At 36.3% G+C, this 27944-nt stretch overlaps 1 protein-coding gene across 5 annotated transcripts; it reads right to left on the bottom strand.

Annotated features, from left to right (window-relative positions):
* Positions 1 to 1059: 1059 nt before the first annotated feature.
* On the bottom strand, positions 1060 to 27944 carry LOC144638622 (uncharacterized). Of its 5 annotated transcripts, XM_078497822.1 has the most exons (8): positions 25008 to 25084; positions 24433 to 24553; positions 23080 to 23152; positions 4786 to 6104; positions 4169 to 4412; positions 3475 to 3573; positions 1924 to 2015; positions 1060 to 1160 (listed from the first exon to the last, which is right to left on the bottom strand). In XM_078497822.1, the coding sequence occupies exons 4-8, from the start codon at positions 6070 to 6072 to the stop codon at positions 1092 to 1094; spliced, it is 1791 nt and encodes a 596-aa protein (XP_078353948.1). In that variant the 5' UTR covers positions 6073 to 6104; positions 23080 to 23152; positions 24433 to 24553; positions 25008 to 25084; the 3' UTR covers positions 1060 to 1091. The 5 variants fall into 5 exon arrangements, with proteins under 5 accessions (XP_078353948.1, XP_078353952.1, XP_078353951.1 ...); XM_078497826.1 differs by lacking the exons at positions 23080 to 23152; positions 24433 to 24553; positions 25008 to 25084 and adding an exon at positions 27921 to 27944; XM_078497825.1 differs by lacking the exons at positions 23080 to 23152; positions 24433 to 24553 and having other exon boundaries at positions 25008 to 25071.

Genomic DNA, 27944 nt, shown 5'->3' with positions numbered 1-27944 from the left:
CCTGCTAAATCCCCTATCCTTAAGCTTAATCCACTTTCGAAAAGGTTAATCCTCGTGCAATATCATGAGAGCCTCTAACGGGATCGATTGCTCTTCTAATCATAATTACGTTTTGCTTGTTTGTTTACATCCCATAGTACTTTTTCATTCTCGTAAATTTAGTCGATCAGAACCCTGACGGTGGTTTGGAAATCTGATCTTAATAAGAATATATTTTTACGTTTAGGCTTTGTTTTAGTCTCGTCATTGATAAGCTAGAGTTTTATAAATCTGCGAGCCAGCGAGCCATGCGAGCCACGGTGCGAGCCTTGCAAGCCATGCGAGCCGCTCAAGACTGCTTTTTACGTTTGTTACGCCGCACTGACCAAGAAATTCAAATTTTTAAAGTTTATATGCTATAAGCATAAATATATCAATGTATGATAGTGTTGCCCCAACCAACAAATGAAAGCTAACCTCAAGCAAACCGGGGTGAAAGCTAACCGCATGCAAACTAGAGTAAAACTAACCGCAAGCAAACCGGAGTGGAGCTAACCGCAAGCAAACAGGGGCGGAACTAGCCGCAAACAAAATGAAGTGGAGCTAACCGCAAGCAAACCTGTCAATCCTGCTCATAATTCCAACTGAAAAATTTAATTTGACATTCAAGACCAATCAAAGAAAGAGGTTTGCCAAGCGACGTAAGCTGGTATCTTTATAACTTTATTAGTCATGCCTCGCATGCCTTACATCGCTCGCATGGCTCGCATGTCTTACATGGTGGCTCGCATGACTCGCTGGCTCGCAGATTATGCAGACCCATAAGCTATATCAGACGCGACAGTGTTTCATCAAATTGCTAAACACTTTAAAGTTGCCCCAAAATACTCCGCTGCGCGTCAATATATATATTCAACCAATTTCTGTTCTCGATGTTTGGAAAACACCTAGAATGCTCGAGTGTATGATATATCTTCTCAAGAGAAACTAAAAACTAAGGAGCAAACGGAGAAATAACATCTTAAAATTCCATGTACGTTAAGATCAGATATCCAAACCACCTCAACGGTTATGAGTTCCTTAAGTTTATGAATTATGTGCGAGTTTGAGTATTAAATGGAATACTGAAAGGATCGATCTCTGACACTCTTGAGCCAATATGTAGACATCTTGCCTTTACCCTGCAAAACAAATATTCCATAGGATTAAAATGAGGCTGGCTAGTCCCCAGTCGTCTCTTTGTCCTCGTGAAGGGCGAGAGTCGAGGGAGAATGAGTCAACTTGGGGATACGGAATATGAGGCGGGGACGAGTCAGAGAATGAGCTAGAAGATTATCATTTGATAGTTATTTTCATCTTTCTTCTTATAAAAGCTGTGAAACTCTTAAAAGCAAAATATTTTCATTTTAAAATTTATAAGTTTAGGATCGTTTAGCAATTACTTCAAGGTGATTCTAGATTCTCACAAGTTCTATTCCTTGACACTTTAAAACATGCAAGCTGCTAAACCGGAACTTTTTTCAATCGCCATCTCGTTAAAATCCCCCAATGCTGAGTTGTAAAAGATACTTTTAATACTTTAAATAGTTTATCTCAGTATAAACTCAAGATGTTTTGATTAAAATTTTGATAAATAGCTTAGATTATGTTCAATAATAATATAATATGTTCAGTAATAGTATAATTACTTCGATCGCGTCCTGTTCTTTTTCGAACGTGTTGTGTATATGTAAAGAGACCAAATGAGTGCGAAATAAAAAAAAAAGGCATTATGGAATAATCGTTTACTGATTACAGTCAACTCTCGCCTTGGGGACACCCCGCTATTGCGGACACTCGCTATTACGGACAAAATCCAGATCCCCGGCGAAAGAGGTTTGACTGGAAATGACTCCCGACTGTAGCTTGTTAAACAAAGAACAGTTTTACAAAAAAAAAACTTACCTTCACCTCCAAGTAATCCCTGAAGATGGTTTCGTAACCTCCAATCTCGTCCAAAACGACTTTAGTGCTTTCAGAAATGTGAATTTTCTGAGCTAATGAAATAAAAGTCGGTTAAAAATGACAAATCGAACTAAAAAGTAAATAATGGTAGCAATTTGAAAGTAGAAAAAAGCTCGAGTTAGTTTTAATTTACACAATCGACTTTCCTCGATTTCTTTCTTTGAGTTGAGATTTGATAATACCTTTTACTCCCAGTTTTAAGACTTGTACAGTTATCAGTTTGTCCACCCTGTTACGTAACGAGTATCCTGCAAATCGCGTCGAATATCGTCTGATACGGTACAAATAGCCGACAAAGTCATAGACCGAGTTGTCTAATTTAATTAGACGATATTCCACAGGATTGAGCGAAATATCTGTTTAATTAATCAACAAACTGTCGACTAATTGCATTTTAACTTTTTGATAAACTATAGGCTGGATTTCACTTGCAACGCAAGCACAAGCAACACACAAGCGCAAGCATAAATAGTCAGTTGTGCCATGGCCAAGTGAAAACGAACGTCGGCATATGCATTAGAACAAGCATAAGACCACGATTTTTACTAGTTAGTTAGAAGGCTCAAATGCTCAAAAGCAGGGGAATCAGGAACGAATCTTTAAATTTGAAGACACGGCCAGACGTTGTATATGTCCTTGTGCTTATGCGGTGATTCGTTTTTACACGGCATAACGCAAAAGCAAGCACTTGCGCAAGCACAAGGAAAGGAAAACTTTTTATTCTTGTGCTTGTGCTTGCACTTGTGCTTATGCTCGCTTCAAGGCCGTTTTCATGGTGGAACAAGTGGTGTTATGCTGGTGAATGCGCTGGAGCTTGTGTTTGCGTCGCTACCGAAAACCAGGCTTATGGCTTTGCAATGTGTTGCAAGATTACTTACAAGTCGTTTTAAACGCGTTTTCATATATGGCAAGCGACGTATATCGCATTATTGGAAACACAGTGACAGTTAGTCGGGGCGACACGAAAACCAAACAACGCAATAGGCACGACGAAAGTTTAAAATGATAGAGTAACTACCCCTTCGAAATTACTCTTAGCTGACTAGATTCCAAAACCAATTGAAATGCCGGTCTCTGATTGCTTTCAAACTGCATCTCACTGCGCCACTTTGATTGCTCGAAAATGAACAATTGGCCAACGAGCGAAACTTCGAGGGCAACTGTGAATCTTTGAAGAAAATCTCTCAGCCAAAGCCAAAGGAATTATACTCCAATATACCAGCTAGCGATAAAGTGGTTTATTTATGTTTTAACCTTTTAACTAATTTCTACAACCCGCTTTATCGCTGTGCAGGGGGGGATAAATGTAAGTTGATTGGTTGACGTAATTTTTTACACTGTGTTTTAATTAAAAAGCTAGACCTGAAATGGTGACTTTTTTGCGTTTGTTTTGCAATCATGTCTGATACATGTTGTCTGATTTTGTACCACTTGATGTGTTTTGTCCAGTGAGAGGGCGCGGAAATCAATTGGTGGTTTTCATTTACTTACGTTCGCCTGTTGTTTGCATTCTTGACGCAGTGTTCACTGTGTCCCCAAACAAACAGTATCGAGGCATTTTGTTGCCAACAATACCAGCAACACATGGTCCTAAAACCAAAACAAAAAAAAAACAAATTTCCATAAAAGCGATCGAAAGAGAGGCATCCTCTTTCTGGAATTTATTAACGCCTGGCCAAATCAGAGACAAGCGTTCAACTTGCATCTACTTAAGTCTCCGTTTGGCCAGGACATGCGTGCACCTAGGTTGACTTGCGATGAATTGCGTTCACTCTGGTTGAGATCAAATTTACACGCTAGTCAACGCACGTTTTTCAACCCGGAACCAGGAATTCCGGGTTCCGGTTTTGAATCGCCTAGAGCCGTTGAGCGTTCGATCACCGCTGACCGAAGTCGCACCGGCTCTGGGAACGAGATTGGTTTCACAATTGCGACTACTTACGCCTCATGCTTCACTGGGTATGCCTAGTCTAAATGTATGGTGAAAACTGGTGTTCGGATCATTAGATCACTCAAAGCTTCGGCCGTGTTTTTTACTCTACCGACTGAGCTACAAGGCCTCAACCCATGGGCTCCTGGTGGTGTGTGAAAAGTGGTAATTCGTGGCAAGGTTGATCAAGGTAGCACTGATAATAGAAGATGTAAAACATATTAACATATAAGCACCTATTCCAGCATTGCTTACCGGTGTTTATACCGATCCGGACTGACAACCGTTCAGTGAAGAACACCGGAAGTTTCACCTCATCAACCGCTCCAAGCAAGTCAAGGGCCATGCGAGCTATTTGATCAGCGTGCCGAACGCCATTCCTTTCTGGAAGCCCTGACACAACCATGTATGCATCACCAATTGTCTCCACTTTGTAAACATCATAACGGTTGATCCGTTCATCAAATTCGCCATACACCGCGTCCAGCATGGCTGTCACCTAAAACGAAAACAAGCTGTTGTGATATTTTCTTATTTATAAATGATTATATTGCTATTTAGTGAGTTCTTTAAACTTAATATATGTAAAAATATATACACCGTATTTGATGGTTTTGCAGTTAATACGCACATATATTTTACGAGAATCGTAGTCTTTTTCCAGTCCCGAAAAGGGCGATGAAATATGGAAGAAATGACAAAAAGATTAATTTTCTCGTTTCCTTATCATTTTTAACGAAAAAGTGGCACTACAATGTAATATGGAATCTACAATGAAATAACGTGTCATATTTTGCGTGTTATATTAATCCTGACTTTATATGGTCAAATGAAGTAACAGTGGAATAATAAATAAAGGTATTACTCCTCACCTGTAAAGGTGTCATCGTACCAGACATTTCTGTGAAGTTTACGATGTCGCTGAAAAAAATTGTGACACTCCTGAAATACTCAGCTGGAATTTGTTGTTTTTTCTTTAGCATCTCGGCAACTGAAGGTGGAAACATTTGGCAGAGTAGTGTGTCTGCTCGTCTCTTCTCTTCTTGCAACTCCAAAGTTGTCTGAGAAAGCTGGAAGGCGTAGTTTTGAATCGTTCCCGTCATGCGGTACACAGAAATAACAAGGAAAGGCACCAAAAGGAGAGCAAAGATGAGAAATGCCAATCTTCTGCCTAAATCTGCATTGTTAGACTGTTTTTGGTGTTCCAGCTGCTCACGAAGGAATTCTCCTGTCTCGTTTTGTACTATTAACAGTTCATTAATATATACGGTCATGAGCTTAAACCAATCTTCTCCTTTTGTTACTGAGGCATTGCTGGGTTGATTTGTTAAAATAACGTCTCGCTTCTTCTTAATCGATATCTGTACCGTTTTGTTAAGTTCTTGACTTAACCTTTTCTTGATTTCAGGCATAAGTTTCCCACTCGACTCTAAATAATCTTTTCCCAGAGCGTTCTGATTAGCAAACCAGATTAAGTGGCTTGTGTTACTGAAATGACCGTTTGCGAAGAAAGATCCACCAAGCGCTCGCTCTATCCCGATTTTATCTTTACCAGCTAGGAACATGTAGTAGCCAATCAAATCCACATGAATATTCTGCGATTTACCTTTAATATCTATAAAGAACCAATCCAAAATCAAATCAATCGGATGAGTATAAAAAGCAATTTGCTCCTCTTTCGTGGAGGCGTTTTCACATTGTTCTCCAACTTTCTCCCTGTGCTTATTCAAATGGGTCAGGAAACTTTTTTGGCTGCCAAGAAATTCGTTTACTGTTTCTACGTCAAATGGCCATTCTGTTGGCTTCAGCAGGGCTTTGTCAGTTTCTCGACGAGCATCTTTCAAGCTGTTAAAAACGCTTTCTTCATCGGCCTTTCCTCTGGAGCCTAAACACAACACAGTGAGGCCTCGCTCAATTTGCAAGCGATGGATTAAAGATGCTATATCAAGACTCGATTTCAGTTGTTTCTCCATATCGTTGGCTGATTCGATATTTACGCTCGCCTGATGGACATCTTCAATAACGAAAATAAGAAGCCCAAGTACGGCTATCATCGCAACGCCAATGATCTTCAACGACTGCACACGACGGCCAGCGGTTGTAGTGACGTCATATTGCCAACACATGCGTAGGAATTGGACGCCTTTATTTCTTTCCATTTGTTTAGATCTTCACTTCTTTTTTATTTTAGCTGAAATAGAAAAAATAGTTAAGATAAAGCTTGGCTTCGCGGCTTACTCACTTCTACAAAGTTTTAATATTCATAATTGCTAGCATTCCTACAGTCGTATCTGAGCCATTGTTCAGAAAAGAGCTACAGTGAAAACCCGCGAGTAAGAACCTAATTTTTTTCAGCTTAGGCTGAACAGGTTCTTACATAAAGGGTAATTAACACAATTTTAGGCCATCTAGGTTCTTAATACGTTCTCATTTTATGAAGAAACATTTTAGTTGTTGATAATAGAACTTTTAGTGGTATTGGGCCTATTCTTTGTATAAAATTTACTTACAACAAGAGTAGCTAAAAGTGCTTATGTAAAAATGAAGTACTTATCATTCAAAAACTCACATTATATGCATGAACAGTAATGCCTCGTCTAAACTTATTTCCCCAAAAGTAAACATCCTTAATCAATTTTTAAAAATAAGAACCTGTTTCCACATTCTAGGGTAAAAATGTTCAATTTTACTGTATCACAGCAAAAATGAACATGGTGTTTTAACAGTATTTTTAGTTACTTCGTGTCAAATCTGCTCGCTACATTTTATTACTGAAATTAAGAAATGTGGATGACGAAAACACGACAAAAATCATTTGGTAATAATACAGTGTATGGTTGAAATTTGTTACCTTTAATTAATACTATTCCCACAAACCTATTCTTTATTTCCACGTGACGTCATCGAAATTCTAAAATCCGAATTCACAAGGCCTCTGAGATTTCATCATTCTTTGGCTATTAAAGGTCTTAAATATATCTTGCTAAAAGTTTTCAGCTCGATAACATCCTTCGTGTTTAAAGTAGAGCATTTTGATTTTCGGAGTTTTCACATCAAACGGTATAAAAAATGAGAGCAAGAAAACTGTGACGTATGTTTAAAAAAATGACTCATCCTGTGATTTGGACTTCTTCTTCTTCTTTGCTTGCTCCTTTCCTTTTCGTTTTTCTCTGCTTTCTTATTCTCTCTATCTTTTACTCTGTGCACCCATTCTACTGGCCTGAAAAGTTTTGATCGTAATCAATGGAAAACCCTGAAAATAAGACCTTGATCAAGTACGAGTATATTGGCCTGTTTTAGCACCAATTTTACACCAAAAACTGATGCCGGTTTGTTCGATTAGCTCTGTCGGAATGCAGTCAATAGTCAAGATGGACAGTCCTGTGGAAAGATCTATCCAACCTCTATAAGTTGCACATCACAAACATTTGCTGACGTGTAAAGTGATGTCATAAGTGGTTGAATGGCCTTTCCTCCAAATCCCGAAAAAATCCGGGTTTAGCATATTAAGGGTTAAAATAAAAATAAAAACTGTTACACATATACTACAGGCGCACGATTTTTATATGTTTTCACACCAGTGAAAAAAGGGCCATGTTACCATTATCGAATAGCACAAATACAAGTGAAGGTTTTACAGCTTCCGATTGAAATTTTATTTTCGTACAGTTTATATTACGGTCGGAAAATTGCGGATGGACAATTTTCTGACCGTTTTGGACAAAATTTAGACAAAATTTCGTTCCTGCATTAAACACCCCAAAATGCCGCGCGTTCTACTTCGCACAGACAATAATCGGACCGAGTTTTACCGATTTCGGACAAAATTCAAACAAATTTCGGACGCTTAATATTCAAAACTATGCTTTCAATAAGCTCAAAAAGGTGCTCAAATGACAGACGAATTTTTTGTGCATTATTATGGATATTCACATTGAGTCTTCGACGCCAATATTTCCCCGTTAATGGCTTTCTCAATCTATAAAACTTATTACATTATTTAATTGTCTCTGTTCTGTTCAATGAGTCATTTCGCATATATTTGCTTTCCTGCAATGACAATTTTGTGCTGACACCAATAGTGTCGACAGTCACGATTAATTAACAACAGTGAAGATGAAGAGGACTCTACGATAGTGCGGAAAAAAACGAAGACAGTTTTAGTGCGAAGATTCCTTTCTCTTTCCACATAAATTTGTGAATTGTGAATGGCAAAGATATAAAACAAGAAACTTTACAATGTATTTCCTTAAACACAGTCTAAACGAAAATAAGTGCAACTAATAAAATACCATGCCTTTCAATGTCACTAACAAGTACACAATTTTAAAGTCAATTTTAATTTTAATTAGTAAGCGCGGAAAACCTTTTGGACGTTAAAAATATCAAATGCATGGGTTTAGTTTATTTTCAAACAAATATTTCTCCGAAATAAAAGGTAGTGTCCAAAATTAAAACAAACTGAAGTTGTAATATAACGGCGAAGATCTCGGATTTAATAAAATTGAATTGAATTTATTGATTAAGCCTGAGGCAGTATTTTCAACTGACTTTCATCTAGCTTCGACTTTTTTGTGAGATAAGATGCCTTAAGTTGCACAAATATTAAACATTGTTTTAGCGACTTCACCTTTTTAAAGGTTAAAAGCAGTCGAGAATATCTCACTCGCGTTAAAATCTCCGTGAACCATAACAAGAACCAGCTGTTCATTAGCTGTTTGCACTGAGGACCTATCTTGCTTATTGCCACTTTCCAATGTGTCTGCACAGTTAACCGATACAATAAAAATTTATTTTGGTTTAAAAATTACATTTAAAAGAAGTTTTTTTTTGGGATCGGAATAAAAGAAGAGATTTACTAGTAGGTCAATGATCAATAATTTCAATCAATCAATAATTTCATCTATTTTTATCTATTCTGTGTTATTGTTGCTATTAAGGCGTTAAATACCTGATATTGACGCAATAAAAGTAAAAGGGATTTATAAACAGCCAAAGCAACATAGATGATGCAATTGGAGACCTAAAAGTTTCTCTTGTAATAGGTCATCTTCCGTCGTTGGTCTTCCAAAGGATACAATCCTGTTTTTTCCGGAGAAAACATCGAGCGAAGAGCACGCACACAAAACGAGATAAAATTTATGCAAATCGGTCATCGGAAAATTGGCATTGTCATTTAAACTATTTAACTACGCCAGATGGTTCCCATATTTATATAGCTGCAATTGTGGCGAACGCAAGAGAAAATTACACAGTGATCGATATCGTTGATTTCTTATAAAAAAAGTACTGGGTTAGCGGGGATCACAATTTAACGAATCGGTGTGAATCCTATGATTGCTTAACACCTTTTCAACGATCAAAGAACACCAGTCAGACTAAACAGAAAATTGGTTGCATTTATTGAAGTACTATGCAGAGATAGGATTGCTTATATATCGAATCTAGCCTAAAAAATTGTTATTTTCGTTAACAAAAAAACGTCGAACTGCAGGGGGGAAGGGGAATTGCCAAAATGTGAAAACTGTAGGCAGGCTAAACGACACTGGGTATTAGTGATATTAGTGCTTTGCTCGGTCAGTGTTTTTTTATTGTCGAATGTAAACTATGTTGATGTATAATTTGGATTGCTGCATGTGTAATTAAAATTATTGAAATTGAAATAAGATATGGGATATATCTAAACAGCTTGTATTTTTTTCTTATATTTAATAAAAAAAAACTACCTTTAGTTTTAAGTAAAGTTTTGCTGAGTTGCAAGGATTGTGTTTTGATTGGAAAACATCAAGTAAGTGCCTCTGATAAATGACATACACCTTTTACTTTTTTACATTAATGTTGTCTCACCATTAACTGTTTGCACTGAGGACAGAACTAGCTTATTGCCACTTTCCAATGTGTCTCCACATTTGAAATAAGTTTCAAAAAAATATGTTATGTTAAAAATACCATTTTAGAAAATTTTGTTAAATCAAAATTATTAAGTTAAAAATTTATCTGCAGCGCTGTAGCCAGGCGAAAAATATATCCGAGGCAATATCAGACAAAAGAAACACTTCGTCTTTTTTTACATACTCACGAGCAATGCTATCTCTTACCGGAACACAAAAAAATTAATAAATGACAAGATTTTTGCCGAGGCATGTACTTCAGTTCGTCTGTAACTAAAAGATACGGTCCACGGCATCGAAATCAATAATATTTTCTATTTCTATCTATTCCAAATAATGTTTGACTTGAAGGCGCTAAATATCTGATATCGTCGACCCAATAAAAGTAAAAAGTATTTATAAACAGCCACAGCAACATAGATGATGCAACTGGAAACGTTTTTCTCGTAATACTCACCCTCAAAAGTTGGGCTACCAAGAATTTGCAATCCTGTTTTCCCTGCTTTTCCTAAGAGCACATCGAGCGAGGGTGACAGGTGTCTGAGAACACTTTAATGAAAAAATATTCAACCTAAAAACCTAAAATATTCAACCTATTGTAACCCTTGAAATTTCTAAGTATTATATTAAAGTCTTTCTGTTTTAAGATCCTTAAAAAGCTTTTGTGACGCTCAAAATCCTTCTTCAGTTAGTTTGTTCTTTGTTGCGAATTAACACCAATTAAAAAAAATTAAATAAATAATTCGTTTGATATACAAAAAAACAAGCCGGATAAGCCCTATGCAAATTGAACATCGAGAAACAAAGATTGTCATTTTGACCAATTAACTAAGCCAGATGGTTTCCATAATATGGCTGCAATTATGGTGGTGGCAAAAGAAGAGTGAACAATGATCGCTGTGATCAAATGACAAGGTACTGACCTATTGTGAGATCACATTATATAATCGTGCGCTCGCTGAACACTTTTTAAGCAATCATAAAACAGACTTCACTAAAAATTTAGACAGTCTACGATTGCTTATGCATTAAATTCACCAAAACTGCAAGGGGAAAAATGGCGAGAAATTTGAATACTGCAGGCATTCCATATGAACAAGCATTTTTTCGACGTTTTTGCTTGTTTACAAGCTAAAATGGTAGAATAGCGGTTATGTGGACAAGATTTGGAACCACATATTTGTAAACTCTCAAGGGACTTTTTAATTTCTCAAGGGACTGTTTTAATTTCTCAAGGGATTACTTTCCGCTGTGGGTGATCACTTGCGATCTTGTGGAAAAAACGTGACTTGTCACATTTACAAACGTTATATAACAATTTTAAAAGTGACATGTCAGCTTTCTTATCTCAACGCACGTGTGTCTGAAAGGCGATCTATAAAAAGCGTCGCACAAACAATGGATTGCGTAACTAAAACACGAATAAATAATCACTAGCACTTACATCGTTTAAAAATTACAAACGTCAAAAATAAACCATACCAAAAAAACTCGCTCTTTTCAAAGATATTATTGAAGTTAAAACAAATGCAAGAGATGGGGGCTTCTTTTAGCTTCTAGAGACCTCGCGTTGAGCCGGTGACAGGAATGTTGCATGAATCGGCTTTACAACATGCGATCGTATCTACGCAGTTCGAGTGGAATTTCAGTCAAAGACAGCAAAATTCTTTCGTATTTCATCTTCAAATATAATTCGAAAGCATTCACTGTATATATGGCTTTTGTTTAATCCTGGGTCTTGATATCCGACCCTCGCAGAGCCTAGACAAAACGCAGCTTGAGTGTAACGATTTGTTTACGCCGCAATTATATGCGCAATGTTTTCTCCGACAGTAGTCGGAAATATCCGTATTTTTTTTCGTGCTTTTTCGTGGCCTTGAACACATTGAACAGCGGTCTACCTATAACAATTCAAATATGGCGTCGCAAAAACAAAGCGTCGAACGCATATTTTGCTGTTTCATTTGCTAATTTCGCTGCCGTAATCGACTGCCTCGAAAGGTCCTTGCAATTTTAAAGTATAGAATTGTCAGATCTCGGTGAAATTTGCACTGTTTATTTGTGTAATGTTAAGGAATATGTGTATAAATACCCGGCGCGGACGAGCCATTTTTGACAAAATTATATGGCTGCATTTCCTCCGCGAAGATAGGAAATTGTTAAACTAAACCACAAAGAAACTGTAATGATAAGTTCGAAGAACAATGCACAGGATAAACCTTCGACTCATACTTCATGCAAAAACTTCGATATCTCGAAGAGACTTTGATAATATTTCTCAGTGCCTTATTATTCTTGAACAATTTTAATGTATAATTTAAAGTGCCGCATGTATGAATGAGCAGCTTTTTCAAAACAAATCGGTATCAAGAATATGGAAATTGATATTAGAAGTAGGATGTTAATATTTTGGACATATCCAAACAATTCGTTTTTAAAAACGATGATGTTAAAATCCAAGAAAAAATTCCGCTCTGTCGTGAGGATTGTGTTTTGATTGAAAAACACCAAACAACTGCCGCTGATAAATGATATGCACCTTTCACCATTTTTTCCTCAATGTTTTTGCGCATCAGCGACATTTCCGCTAGTGCTATGTCTACAATTCAAAAGAACTGTGGTTGCCTGGAAAGACTCCAAACATATAAGTCGCTGATACTCTTGGTCCGGGTTTATCTAAACTTGATAGGTAATTTCACATCTGAAGCTCGTGTGGGGAAATCAATTAAGGTTTGGATGTCACCCCCTCGAAGTTTTTCAGCGGTTTTAATAAGGGGATTTTATTTATCCGTGATGATGAAAATTTCAGTAGCAGCTTATACATTGTTCATACAAATTTCATTTGATATGCGTACCTAAATACAGATTAAGCATTTAGCATTTTGGCATGTATATTTAGCAAAATGTAGAATTTTGGACATAATTCTTTAAATTTACAGTTTTCTTGAGCAAAATTGCAGAATTAGTACATTTTTTTGCATTTCTTTAGCATTTTGTTATGATTTTGTATTAGTTTCCTTTGTTCTTTAACTTTCTCAACAAATAGTGAAATCCATGATGCAAAAAATCCCAGGTGGCGGATTTAATGACGTCTTATGACGTAATGGTCATCAAAAACTGCGTTATCTTTAGTGTTTTGTTATACCCTCCAGCTGAAAATAGATGCTCCGTTGTCTTTATTCATTTATTATTCACTATAAATTTTACCTTCGCTGAAAGTGACATATATTTATTCATTGAAATTGTTAGCACTGCACGATACTTTGACCTTTGGAATTTGCATAAAGATTTACCCCTTTTTGAGTAAAATGAAATTTTTGCCTGTAGATACAATTTTAGAATAAGAATAAGAAGTTTTAAAAAATTCTGCAACTGCTCGACGTTAAGATTTTCAGGTACCAGTAAAAAAATAAAGGCATGTTACCAATTTTGTTTGGCATAATTATGGTTTCCAGCTTCCAAGCGTAATTTCGTGTTAAAAAAGCCGCAACCCAAAGTTAAAAGTGCTACTACTTAAGTGCGACTTTCTCCAAAAGTCAACTAATATCGCCTTTCGATGGCACAAATTGAAAAATCGATTTGGCTCATATTTTGCCCATAGATAGGTCCTAGTGAGAAACCAAACGGACTGCAGTTAGTTTTTCCTAATACAGCTTCCTTTCGTAGAAATATGCAAAAAAAGATTTTGCCCCAATTGGGCTCAAAATCCACTTCCGGTTTGACTTATTTTATCGAAAGTTTGATCACCTGGCGCGTTATACTGAAGCTGTGTATTGATATTTCAGTAATATTATTGTATGACTGAGCGAAAAATCAAACAAATCAAGATTAATTTTTAGCCTGGAACGGGGATAAATCGAAAGGAAAAATTTGCAAATGAGTAGCGAGCGAAATTATGCAGTAAAACTATGTCCTTCTTTTCTATGTGCGATAACTTAAAATATCGTGAAAACAATTTTTATGGGTAAACTAGACACGTATCTAATAGGATATCCAAAAAAATCTCTGGGAAAAAGGTACGTTTTTAGTGGCCCGCTTTGGCCTTTGTTTATTACTAATTTTGCCGTAAATGTAAACAATTGCGTGACACAGCTTGTCACAATACCCGAAGACAGATTCACAATTTCTGTATTGTAAATAATCTAATCATTTAAAATACACGAAAAGGGAGTAGATGTCACATGCCGATTGTAAATGGATACTTAAATTAAAACCTTTACTTGCTATAATACCCTATAATGAATATATGTTTAACCTATCATTGAGGTGTTGCTTTTCCCGCCAGCTGGCGGTGCTGTTTACTACTCTTCAGCTAAAATTAAAAACAAGGCAAATGTACCATGTTTGAAAGTGTATCTACCTTAAATAAGACAATTCAGAAGAACTCAAACGGGCTCAGTTATAAGATCTTTATTTTTCATGCACCCATCATGACGGAGATTGTGACTGGGCGCTCTGCTACACGGGAAATAATTGTCTTTTGTTTTATAATTCATAAGATAATCTTCAAAACAACGAATAGGCATACTAGGTTCACATTGAAAAATTGCCCCTACTTTCACAACGTTCGTTCATTCATGATCATTGTAAGGTATTAGTTTTTAGATCTAGTGTTATTTCTGTTCTTGCACAGTTCGCTGAAAGTTAGTATTTTCAAATATAATAAGGTTAAATCGGTAGACATGTAACTCGGTCTACTGGTGAATCCAGCGGAGATGACCAGTTCTTCATCTTTTGTCACAAAACTGACTATTTTATACTAAAATCTGTGCCAACTAGACTTCACCTCCCACTCCATTTTAAGGAAACGAAGAGCGAATGCCCACCGGCCTCCCCTCCTGCTGTCCACTGATGGCGGTTTCAGTTGCATAAGGGCAATTGTTTTTAATGCAAACACCAGGGGAGGGGGCGAGGGAGGGGAGCTTGCAGGGTGGAATTTTAAAATTTTTCAACAACGTACATGTATGGGGTTAAGGAAACAACTGTGGAAGATAAGAAAACTGAAAGGAGTAGGGAGAGGAGCGGGCTTATCGCTGAGCCCATAACGAGGACTGACAATAACATTTTATATCAAGTGTTGCTGGAGCATTTCTTAGAAATCTGTCAAATGATCCCTGCGCTGTGCCCAAGGGAGATACTCGGGATTTCAAGTGACAGAAATAATGGAAGGATTTTCTTGGGGTTTGAAATTTTTAATTCTGGGAATTGTTTCTCTGGGAAGATTTTTAAAAGTATTTTTTTGGTGTTTTGAATAAAGAAGGGATTTTAGGGGAATAAAAACAATCTAATCATTCGTGGTGGTGCATTACTTGTATAGTTTCGCGAATAAAGTACAAACAAACGTTTTACAGATGATTAATCTTGAACGATGGTGTTCCAGTCCTTTGCTTTGCATATAAACTCGAGCGTTCCCCTTGAATTTCCTTTGTTTTTTCTTTGTGTTACCATCATTGCCCCTTTCTGGAAATCTAATGGACAGAAATTCGGCATGGGATATTTTTGGGGAAAACTTTTTGTCCAGGTATTTTTTAAGAGTTTTTTTTGGAAGCCCTCGGGTTTTGGGGGGTCTTGATAGTGGTCACCATTCCATTATCTCCGTTACTTAAAATCCCAAGTACCCCCTCCCACCCCCTCGAGGTGCTGTGCATGTCTGTTACCTTAAGGTTACTATTGTTAACGGCTACTAATTTTAGCGATTTTAGTGAGTTGGTCAAAAATCGCTAAATTTAGTGCTCCCTACAATTTGTCTTGGTCAAATTTAATACTCGTTAATTTTAAATACCTCCCCTCCCACCCCAAAGGGGAACAAATTAAACATAGTCGACTTGAAAAATTCTTTTAAAAATAGATGCCGATAACCTTGTTCTTTTTGGCAATACAAATGTTCGTTCAATTTCAAGTGAGTTTGTTCTTTCCATCTTATGGTTTTCACAATATCGCTAACTTTTTAAATTTTTCGGAAAATCGCTAAATTAAATAATCGCTAAATCTTGCTCTGAAAAAATCGCTAAAATTAGTAGCCGCTAAAAATAGTAACCCTTAAGGTATGTTTCCATTGTCCAAAATAAAGCAGCTTTACACTTGCTTAGACCATTATGGAATTACTTTTAAAAAAGGCCTATTATTTGCATTTTTTCTTATCCTGAATTTCAACTCTTTCATTTGACTCACAACTACTTCCTCCTCGTTATTTACGACGACAAGTGGTGGCAGGTTCTCTGCTGCTTATTTTGACAGCTTCTCTTCCTTGGAAATTGAACTCAAAATTTCCCTGCGTGATCTGCACATAACTTATGGAAACAAAAGAAAAACAGTCAGACGACTTGTATGTCGAAATGCCTGCATTTCTCTTGTCCAGCCGAGACCATGGGTCTAACAGTCATTACGTCGACATTTTGAGGAGTGTAAAAAATCGTTGCTCGAGCAAGAATCAACTCTACTACACTCTCCATATCTTGAAATTTCCAGAGTGACTTGTGCTGTGCTATATCGTTAGTGCATTATAATAATGATACTTTCTCCGTAAGCTGATTTCTATCGCTGCGATCAAAGGAGCACTGGCCTTAAAAGAACAACAAGCATTCATCTTGTTTTATCCACAAAAAGCGAAAAGTCGTATTTACCGATCGAAGTGTGGAATTGGATAAGGACTTGTTATCAAAATAAAAATAATTTAATTATACAATTAGCAGGTCGCAAAAAAACTGGATTCAGGACTGATGCAAATATTGCGTTAAAATCTGACGCTAATCATATTCGAAGCTTCAGTTTCTTGAAACGTACTGTTCGGGCACAAAATACATAGAACTTTGTACCTAACTTAGAAAGGCAATGCTATATTTTATCTGTCTTATATCATAAAATTAATACCTTCAATGTTGATATCTATTGGTATACAATTCTCCCCAATAATCTCTTCTGCTTTATATTTTTCTCCTTTAAAGGACATGAATTGGGAAAAATATCGGCAATTTGAGACAAAAAGGAAACAACAACACATCAACGAACAACAACGACAACATCATCGCACTCGACAAATACTTATAATTTAATTATTACGTGTTTCCTTCAGATCACGCAAAGAAATAAACCAAACAATATTGATCGAAAACGAAAAACAAAAAACAACTATTAACACAGAACTTCGTAAACTGACGTACCATCTAGCATGTTGTGATCAAGAGCGTGTAGAGATCACGCAAAAATCACGCAAAAGTTCCAGAAATGGCAAAGGGAAAATCTAACATTGCCTTTACGTTTCTAAATAGTTCACCATATGACCTGTTTCTTTGCATGGGTCGTTTGACGGTATTCTCACAAGAGCGTTAAACATGCATTGAAAACGATAATTTTATTCGCTGTTTACTACCTGTGTCACGCAATTGCTGTCACGCCAAAACGGTAGATTATCAGCAAAATTAGTGATAAATACAGGTCAAAACGGGCCGCTTAAAACAGTTTCCCCATATTTTTTTGGATATTCTATTAGATACGTGACTAGTTAAACCATAAAAAGTATTTTTACGATATTTTAAGTTATCGCACATAGAAAAAAATGGCAGTGTCTTACTGCATAATTTTGCACACGACCCATTTGCCAATTTTGCCTATCGATTTATTCCCATTTCAGGCTCAAAATTAATCTCGATTTGTTTTATTTTTCCCTCAGTCATACAATAAAGACCTAAAGACATTATAAATTTGACTAAATTATCAATAAACAGCTGCTTTATAACGCGCGAGGCGATCAAATTTTCAAAATCAAAGATCTCTTCGAGATATCGACTTTTTTGCATGAAGTTAGTATGAGTAGAAGGTTTATCCTGGGCATTGTTGTTCGAACATTCATGGAAGAATTCAAACGTCTTTCAGTTCAAGCATTTTTTTATTTTCGCGGAGGAAATGCTGTATTTGCCAGTCGCGACGGCTAGGTGCTTTGCGACTCATATACTTTGGCTTGGTTTAAAATGGTAAACTTTGACGTTTGCCTTTAATCAAAATAGTTGTTTCCTTACGAGTTAGAAGATTTCTACTCGGCTTAATGCAGGGTTCCCGATAAAGGCTACGCACGACAGAGTTACCTTTTGTCTCGTCACGCAATCTTAACCCCACATTGAGAAGTAAATTTTCGTTTGGATATTATCAAAAGCCGCTTCTCCTCGCGTTATTCTTTACCTTACGGCTACACATGCCATTTTAACGACTACATTTCCAGTAAAACAGTTGCTGTTTTTTTCTAATGGCGATGCATTAACTTCTGAACAGAAGCAAAAACGTTTAGCGTTTACTGCTTCCACCGGAAGTAATTTCACAACAGGCTACAGAAACACTTGTAAGTATCACTTCACACCTGCATTTAATGATGTTGCAATTCTAAATTGTGCAACTCAGCAGAAATAATCAATTGTCACGAAATGAGTTCCCTTTGGTTAACTATTAGCAACGTTTTAGTGGGTGAAAGACTTGTACCAGTATAAATTTGCGTTGTTAATCGTTTTAGGTTAAATTAATATTAGCGCCTAAAGACTTGTATCAGTACAAATTGCGTTCTTAATCGTTTTAAACTTCGTTGCCTTCGTTCGCTTAATTGGTTATGTCACGGGCTACTCACGTTTTTAATTGTGATATAACGTTTGTAAATTTGACAAGTCACGTTTCTTCTAAAAAAATAGAAGTGTTGAAGCACAACTATAGAGTGACACTTCACAAGTCACGCGCTTTGATCACCCACAGAGGAAAGTATTCCCTTGAGAAATTAAAACAGTCCCTTGAGAGTTAACAAAAATGTGGTTCCAGATTACCCAACTTAACCGTTATTCTCCTTCCTTTTGCTTGTAAACAAGCAAAAAAGTCGAAAATATCAGTCAAACGTCAAGTGGATTTTGAGCCCAATTGGGACGAAACCTTTTTTTTTGACATATTCTACGAAAGGAAGCTGTATTAGGAAAAACTAACTACGGTCCGTTTGGTTTCAAACCAGGACCTATCTATGGGCAAAATATGAGCGAAATCGTTTATTCCATTGTTGCCGCTGTCTGGTTAATAATTCTTACTAGAAAGTCGCACTTAAGCAGGTACTTAACGGCGAAATCGTCGATTTAATATAATTGTATTTACATAATTCATACGGCCTGAGGAAGTATTTTCAACTGATCCTCCTTAAACTGCGACACCTTTTTCGAGATAAATAATATGTCTCCAGTTGCACAAAAATAACATATTTACAGTTTAAGCGGCTGCACCTTTGAGCAGTCGTATTTATCTCACTCGTGTTAAGGTGGCTCCGTAGTTATTTCGGGCGTATTCATCAGTGACAAACTTTGCGTCAAAACTTTTTCGGCTTTAAAGCAATGGCTCTGAAACTTTAGGAAAACTTTCATGTATCATTTAGCAATAACATGATAAAGTTTGATTGCAATGGAGAAATATATTTTAAATTCTATTGGCGTTTAACTAGACCCATGTTTTTGAACAAAATTGAATCCGAAAAAAAATTTTGCCGATATATTTTTGCTAAATTTCTGGAATAAGCTAATATTGACTTAACATGTGAGATAGCCAAGTTTCAAGAAAATCGTTGGAGTAGAAATGAAGAAATACTGGGAAATATTAAACTCATCTAAATAAAACTCTTAAAATTTACTGTTATTTTATACACTTGCCGCTTCTTCACGAAATAATCTACAAACCCAATATTTTGCGAAAAGCCTTCCCAATACTTGCTTACTAGAAGTGCCTAACCGATTGTTGATCGAGCTAACCGTTAAAAAGTATTCGCTAGTTCTGTAGGTCTCTGTAAACATTATAAAATGATCGAAAATCCTCGCGGACCTCCAAGGTTGCGTTCTGCATTTATTCTCGAAAGTTATACCGCAGTTTTCTCTCAAACTTCTGTCACGTAAACTTCAGGGCACTACAAAAAATTTTGCATCGACTTTTGATGCTGTGCCGTGCTGTAATTTGGAAAATTGGCGTTGGGATTGTAAGCTACTCCGCAACTGTTCTTTGGCGAAGCGAACGAGCAGTTTTGTTTATATCATATGAATACAAAATGAGCACGTGTGACATTCATGACAAGAATACGCACTTTTGAAAGGTGGGTGTCATTTGTATGCACGCCGACCATCCAAAGAGGGGTGGGAAGATATTTGTCGCATTGGAGTAACATGAAGTGCGTTAGTATTAAACGTGGGGACTAGTCAACTCTGTGATTCCAGCTTTTTTATATTAATAATCGAAGTGGATTTACAATTTCTCAAACGTTCAAATTTACATTTTTATAACAGATTTTACAACTGTTGCACCGTTATAATCTGCTCAAACAATATCATCAGTGACGCAGACACCCCTCAACCTGATGATATCGAGGAGCTGTGTGACATTGTAAAGAGAGTATATCTTAGGTGTACGTTTTTTGAGCGGTAGCATAGTCAAGCCTAACGCACCTTATGTTACTCCCGAATGCGACAAATATCTTCCCTCCCCTCGTATGATGGTCGGCGTGCATATAAATGACACCCCCCTTTCAAAAGTGCGAATTCTTGTCATGAATGTCACACGTGCTCATTTCGTATTCATAACTGATATAAACAAAACTGCTAGTTCGCTTCGCCAAAGAACAGTTGCGGGGTAGCTTACAATCCCAACGCCAATTTTTCAAATTACAGCACGGCACAGCATCAAAAGTCGATGCAAAATTTTTTGTAGTGCCCTGAAGTTTACGTGACAGGAGTTTGAGAAAAAACTGCGGTATAATTTTCAAAAATAAATGCAGAACGCAACCTTGGAGGGCCGCGAGGATTTTTGATCATTGTATAATGTTTACAGAGACCTACAGAACTAGCGAATACTTTTTAACGGTTAGCTCGATTGACAATCGGTTAGGCACTTCTATTTAGCAAGTATTGGGGAGGCTTTCCCAAAGTTTCAAAGCCATTGCTTTAAAGCCGAAAACGTTCTGACGCAAAGTATGTCACTGATGAATACGCCCGAAATAACTACGGAGTCACCTTAAAATCCGAACCACATCAAGAAACAGCTGCTCATTAACTGTTTGCACTGAGGACCGAACTTGGTTATTGCCCCTTTCCAATATGTCTCTACTGACATTTATCCGTTGCAATTAAAAGTAATATTTTATATTTTATATTTTATTTTTTAAGTATTCCTGTTTCAAGATCTTCCTCCTTTAAGATCTTCTTCTTTGCGAATAGTTAGCTATTTGCTGCGATCCCAATTTTCTGTAACTAATAAACGACAAACCGGAAAAATCTATGCAAATAATTGGTCATTGGGAAATTAACATTGTTTTTTCAACAACTTTATTTACTAAGCCAGATGGCTTCCATATTATAGGTGGTTTTCACTGTCACGCCGCGAAAAAATAAATCCAAAACTATTGAGTCAAAAAATTCAAGAATAATACAGGTTGTAAAAAACTACTGCTATATAAACAATATATTTCTGAACCGCATTTTACTAATTTTGGACAAACTTCGGGAAAAGATTTCGCTTCAAAATTAAACCCCAAAATAATCAGACAAGTTTTATTTTAGGACAGACAATTTTTGGATCGAGTTTTACTAATTTCGGACAAATTTCGGACAAAATTTCGGACGCGTTTTATTTCGGACGGGCATCGGATCGACTTTTACTTATTTTGGACAAAATCGGGTTCTATGCTATCAATAGCCTTAATAAAGGTGCTCAAAATGAGAGACGTTAACTGATCAGAATCCTAATTGAATTAACTTTCTTTACATTATTTACATATCCGCATTGGAAAATTCAACTTCAATATTTCTGCGTTAATTGCTTTCTCGATTTCATCAAACTTATTACATTAGTTTTTTACTCTTTTCTGTTCAATGAGTCATTTGGGAAATAGTGGCTTTACTCGGACAGTTTTGTGCTGGCACCAGCAATTTAGAAATTTACAATTAACAACAGTAAGGATGAAGTGGTCTTTGTTAGCATTAAAGATAGTACGGAGAAAACCGAGGACAGTTTTGAATGGAAGATTTCTTTCTCTTTTCACATTAACTTCTAGCAGAAAGAGCGGAATTGTGAAAACCAAAAATTATAAAATTAGAAACTTTAAAAAAGTGTCTTTCTAATCGTAGTCTAAACGCAATGTACAACTAATAAAATACCGCACTCTTCTGTACCTCAAATGGGCCTTACTAATGCACAACGAACAAGTCCATAATTTTAAAAATCTGAACTTACACTGTAAGTGAGCGCTGAAAACCTTTGGGACGTTAAAAGTCTCGGAAAACAAAAAATTGCGCACAGGTAATTCACATGTTAGAACGGAATTGTGAAAGCCAAAAGATATAAAGAAAGAAACGTATCCGTACTGAAACGCGGTCTTGAAACGTTATTAGTACAACTAACAAAATACCGCACAAGTTTTTCGATGTCACTAACAAGTGCACAATTTCAAAATCTTCACTTTAATTAGTGAGCGCCGTAAAACTGCCAGACAATAAAACGGATGAAAGTAAATTGTGAACAGTTTTTTTTTTCAGACAAATGTTTCTCATAAAATTTACGGGCGCGTTTAAAAACGCGCCCGTAATTTTTATGGCGTAATGCATTTAAGTTGTTACGTAACGGCGAAGATCTCAAATTTGATATAATTGAATTGAATTTATTCATCACCCCTGAGGCAGTATTTTCAACTGATCGTCCCCAAACTTCGGCACTCTCTTCGAGATAAGATGCCTTTAGTTGCACAAAAATAACTTAATATTTAATAGCTTTAGCGGCTACACCTTTGAGCGGTCGTATTTATCTCACTCGCGTTAGAATCAACATGAACCCCAACAAGCTGCTCATTAACTGTTTGCATTGTAGTTAGATCTCGGTTATTGCCACTTTCCAATGTGTCTGCACATTTAACAGTTGCAAAAAAATAATGTTGCCCTAAACATGACATTTTTGAAAAAAATTGTAAAATCAACATAAAGTTAAAGATTTATCTGCAGGGCAGTAGCCAGACGAAAAATATTACCGAGGCCATTTTCTGAAAAAAAGAAACACTTCGTTAATATTAACATACTCACAAGTAATGTTATCTCTTACCGGAACATGAAAAAATTTAATAAATACAAGATTTTTACCGAGGCAAGAACTTCGGTTTGCTTTTTACTAGAAAGCTACGGCCCTGAATTCTGCTATCTTATCTGAGTAATGTTTGATTTTAAGGCGCTAAATACCTGCTTTCGACGCTTTAGATGATGCAACTGGAGACGTTATTCTTGTCATAAGCACCTTCAAGCGTTGGGCTACCGAGGGTTTCAATCCTGTTTTTCCTGAGAGCACATCGAGCAAAGGTGACAGGTGTCTAAGAACATTATAATGAAAATAATTTTCAACCTACCATCAGTAGAACTTGAAATCTCTAAGAATATTATATTAAAGTCTTTCTGCTTTAAGATAATTAGACAGCTTTAGTGACGCACAAAGTTTTTCTTTTTAGTTCAATTTTTTTTGTGATGCGAATTTAACACCAATTAAAAAAACACTAATTTTCTGTTATATACCGGATAAACCCTATGCAAATCGGACTTCGAGAAACTAACATTGTTATTTTGACCATTTAACTAAGCCAGATGTTTTCCATAAAATGGCTGCAATTATGGTGGTCGTGAACAATGATCGTTGTGTCAAATGAAAAGATACTGACTTATTGTGAGATCACATTATATAATCGTGCGATCGCTGAGCACCTTTTAAGCAATCATAAAACAGAATGTTCTAAAAATTGAGGCAATTATAGGATAATGATTGCTTATCACAGTATTAGGATTGCTTATGCATTAAATTCAGCCAAAAAAAATTGCAGGGGACGAAATGGCGAGAAATTTCAAAACTGCAGGCAATCTATACGGACAAGGATATTAATATTTGCCAGTGCCTCATTATTCTTAAACTATTTTAATATATAATTTGGAATGCTGCATGTATAAATCGCCAGCTAATTAAAAACAAATCGCTATTAAGAATATAGAAATTGATATTAGAAATAGGACGTTCATTTTTCTGACATAACGAAACAGTTCCTTTGAAAAAATCGATGATGTTCCGATTCAAGAAAAATGCGCTCTGTTCCAAGGATTGTGTTTTGATTGAAAGAGCCAAATAACTGCCGCTGATTAATGATATGCGACTTTCACTATTTTTCTCTCAATGTTCTCTCGCATCAGCGACATTTCCGCTAGTGCCTGGAAAGACTCCGAACATATTTACGGTCATTTTATTTATTGTTTGACAAAAAAGTACTCGTTTTACCTTCTGTTAACAAAATCTGACTGATAAAAAATGAAATTAAAACAAGCACTTTAAAAAAATACTGCAGTTGCTCAACTTTAAGCATATCGTTTTCAGCTTCTGACCTTAATTTCATGCTTAAAATAAGTTGCACCCCAAAGTTAAAAAAGCTATTACTTTAGCAGGTACATAATGGCAAAAATAGCCGATTTAATATAATTGTATTTACATTATTCGTACGGCCTGAGGCAGTATTTTTAACTGATCTTCCTCAAACTTCGACACCTTTTTCGAGATAAATAATATGTCACGAGTTGCACAAAAATAACATACTTACAATTTAAGCGGCTGCACCTTTGAGCAGTCGAACATATCTCACTCGTGTTAGAATCAACATGAACCACAACAAGAAACAGCTGCTCTTTAACTGTTTGAACTGAGGACTGATCTCGGTTATTGCCACTTTCCAATATGTCTCTACTGACATTTTTCCTTTGCAATTAAAAATAATGTTGGCTTAAAAATAACATTTGTAGAGAATTGTTCTAGGATCCAAAATTATTTTAAAGAATTACCGGTAGTCGTAGGTCTGTGGCATCTTCAAATAACAATTTCCTCTTCTTTCTATCTATCTATTAAATACATAAACGTAGATAAACTTCATTCGAACTCGAAATCTATTCTCAATATTTTTTTTGTTTTTAAGGCGATAAATATCTGCTTTCGCCAAAAAACATAAAAACAATTTAAAAACAGGCACAACAATAACGATCGTGCACTTGGAGACCTGAAAGTTTTCCTTGTAATAGGATTCCTGCAAGTCTAATGATTTCAATCCTGTTTTCCTTGCTTTTCCTGAGAGCACATCGAGCGAAGCGCGAGATGACAGGTGCCTAAGAACACTTTAAATAAAACCATTTTCAACTTACCATAGTAATCCTTCTAATCTCAAAGGATTACATTTTTTAAGTATTCCTGTTTCAAGATCTTCCTCCTTAAAGATCTTCTTCTTCGCGAATAGTTAGCTATTTGGTGCGAATCCAATTTTCTGTAACTTACGAATGACAAACCGGAAAAATCTATGCAAATTACTGGTCATCGGGTAATTAACATTGTTTTTTCAACCACTTAACTAAACCAGATGGTTTCCATATTATAGCGGTTACAATTATGGTTATCGTAAGAGAAAAGTGAACAATATAATCGCTACATATGAAAAGAAACTGACTTATCGCGACATCACATTACATAATCCTACAATTGCAGAACCACTTTTTAGAGATCACTACAAAGCGTATTGCTTTTCAACGCACTGTAACGTATGATTTGTAACAGGCACGTTTTAAATCACTGTAAACTTTCATAACCGTAACACTGACGATGACGGATGTACCGTCGAAACATGTTTGTGAAAATTAAAAAAGTCGTATTACTTTTGAAAATTTCTACATTTTTGCTGCTGTCTCGACCATTTAGATCATAAAACCTAATTTACTGAAAAATGAAGCAATCTAGAGGTGAGATTGATTATGCATTAAATTCAGACAAAAAAATTGTTAATTTTTTCAAGAAAACATCAAACTGCATGGGGAAAATGGCTAGGAATTTGAAAACCGCAGGCAGGTTATACGTACAAGGATAATAATATTTTTGCCATTGTCTTATTTTCATAGAGCTATTTTTCATTGAGTTTTTTTTGGGAAAGATAATTTTTGAATCGAGTTTGACTAATTTCGGACAAACTTCGGAAAAAAAAATTCGCTTCTACATTGGACAAAATTGCAGAGGCGTTTTATTTCGGACGGGCAGTATTCGGATCGAGCTGTACTCAATTGGGACAACATTTCGGACACTATTTCATGGGTTCTATGCTTTCAGTGAGGTAAATAAAGGTGCTTAAAATGACAGACGTTAACTGATCAGAATTCTCACTGAATGAATTGTCTTTGCATTATTTTATATATCCACACTTGGATCTTCAACGTCAATATTTCTCATTATTTGCTTACTCGATTTCATCAAACTTATTACACTAGTTTTTGTCTCTGTTCTGTTGGATAAGTTACGTGGCATACGGTAGCTTTACGCTGACAATTTTGAATGGAGTTTCCTTTCTCTTTCCACATTAACTTCTGGAAGTAGAAACTCAGCTGTGTTCTATTGGGAATCCGCGAATCTGATTGGTTCTACCACTGTTTTCTATTCGCCGATAGAAAACAGTCGCGCGCGCGTAGCTGTCTTAGCGGTAAATTTTCTTGATTTTTGTCTTCAAAGTGCACAATATTGTAGGTTTTGGACTGCAATCTTTTAGAGTTTCTACTAAAACAATTAGACTACTCGCCCTCGTTTTCTATGAGCGATAGTCAACTCGGCTGCGCCTCGTTGACTATTTGCTCATAGAAAACTCGGGCTCGTAGTCTAATTGTTAAGTAGAAAAAGCGGAATTGTGAATACCAAAAATTATAAAATTAGAAACTTTAAAAAAGTATCTTTCTTATCGTAGTCTAAACGCAATGTACAACTAATAAAATACCACACTCTTCTGTACCTCAAATGGGCCTTACTAATGCACAACGAACAAGTCCATAATCAAAAGTTAACTTAAGTGAGCGGTGAAAACCTTTCGTAAATTAAAAGTCTCGGAAGGTAAACAATTGCGGGCAGGTGATTTACACGTAAAAGCGGAATTGTGAATGCCGAAAAATATCAAGAAAGAAACGTATCCGTACTGAAACACAGTCTAAAAACGTTATTAGTACAACTAACAAAATACCGCACTCTTCAATGTCACTAAAACGTGCACGATTTCGAAATCTTCACTTTAATTAGTGAGCGCCGAAAAACAGCCAGACGTTAAAAATCTCGGAATGGAGCACATTCCGAACAGGTTTATTTTCAGACAATCGTTTTTCAGAAATCAAACGCACCCGAAATCTTTATGGCTTAATGCATTTAAGCTGTTACGTAACGGCGAAGATCTCAGAATTGATACAAGTGAATTGAATTTATTCCTCACGCCTGAGGCAGTATTTTCAACTGATCTTCCCCAAACGGCGACACTTTCTTCGAGATAAGATGCCTCACGTTGCACAAAAATAACTTAGTTTACAGCCTAAGCAGTTGAACATATTTCAAAAACGTTAAAAATTTACATGAACCAAAGCAAGAAGCGGCTGCTTAGCATCCAAATTATAGTAACACTTTCTTGGAAACATGATGCCTAAAGTTGCATAAAATAACACTTTTTCTGTTTTAGCGGCTACACCTTTAAGCAGTCGTATTTATCTCACTCGCGTAAAAATCAATATGACCCACAACAAGAAACAGCTGCTCATTAACTGTTTGCACTGAGGACCGATCTTGCTAATTGCCACTTTTCAATGTGTCGCCACATTTATAAGTTGCAAAAAGATTATGTTGCCTTAAAAAACCATTTTTAGAAAGCTGTGTTAACTGCAAAATGAAGTTAAAGATTTATCTGCAGGGTTGTAGCCAGAGGAAAAATATTACCGAGGCAATATCAGAAAAAAAGAAACACTTCGTTTACATTAACATACTCACAAGTAATGCTCTCTCGTACCGGAACATGAAAAAAAAAATTCAAGATTTGTTTGCCTAAGCAAGTGCCTAAGCTCGCCTGTTACTTAAAAGCTACGCCCCTGAATTCTTTAGGTCCACGGTATCGTCAATCAATAATATTTTCTATTTCTATCTATTCTGGGTAATGCTTGATTTAAAGGCGCAAAATACCTGATTTGGACGCATTTAAAATAAATGTCATTTATAAACAGCCACATCAACACAGATGATGCAACTGGAGACGTTTTTCTCGTAATACTCACCTTCAGACGTCGGGCTTGCGAAGG

This window comes from Oculina patagonica, chromosome 14, assembly GCF_052425735.1.
Source record: "Oculina patagonica isolate OP01 chromosome 14, crgOcupat, whole genome shotgun sequence".
Classification (NCBI taxonomy): Eukaryota; Metazoa; Cnidaria; class Anthozoa; order Scleractinia; family Oculinidae; genus Oculina; species Oculina patagonica.
The sequence above is the reverse complement of the archived record's forward strand: the minus strand, read 5'-3'. Positions and strand labels throughout refer to the sequence as shown.

Excerpts from the sequence above, each read along its gene's own strand:
- LOC144638622 (XM_078497826.1), bottom strand. The coding sequence starts at position 6,072 with ATGGAAAGAAATAAAGGCGTCCAATTCCTACGCATGTGTTGGCAATAT. Across the intron at positions 4,413-4,785 it reads GTACGATGACACCTTTACAG|GTGACAGCCATGCTGGACGC; the intron begins GTGAGGAGTAAT and ends TTTTCGTTTTAG. Across the intron at positions 1,161-1,923 it reads GGGATTACTTGGAGGTGAAG|GGTAAAGGCAAGATGTCTAC; the intron begins GTAAGTTTTTTT and ends TTTGTTTTGCAG.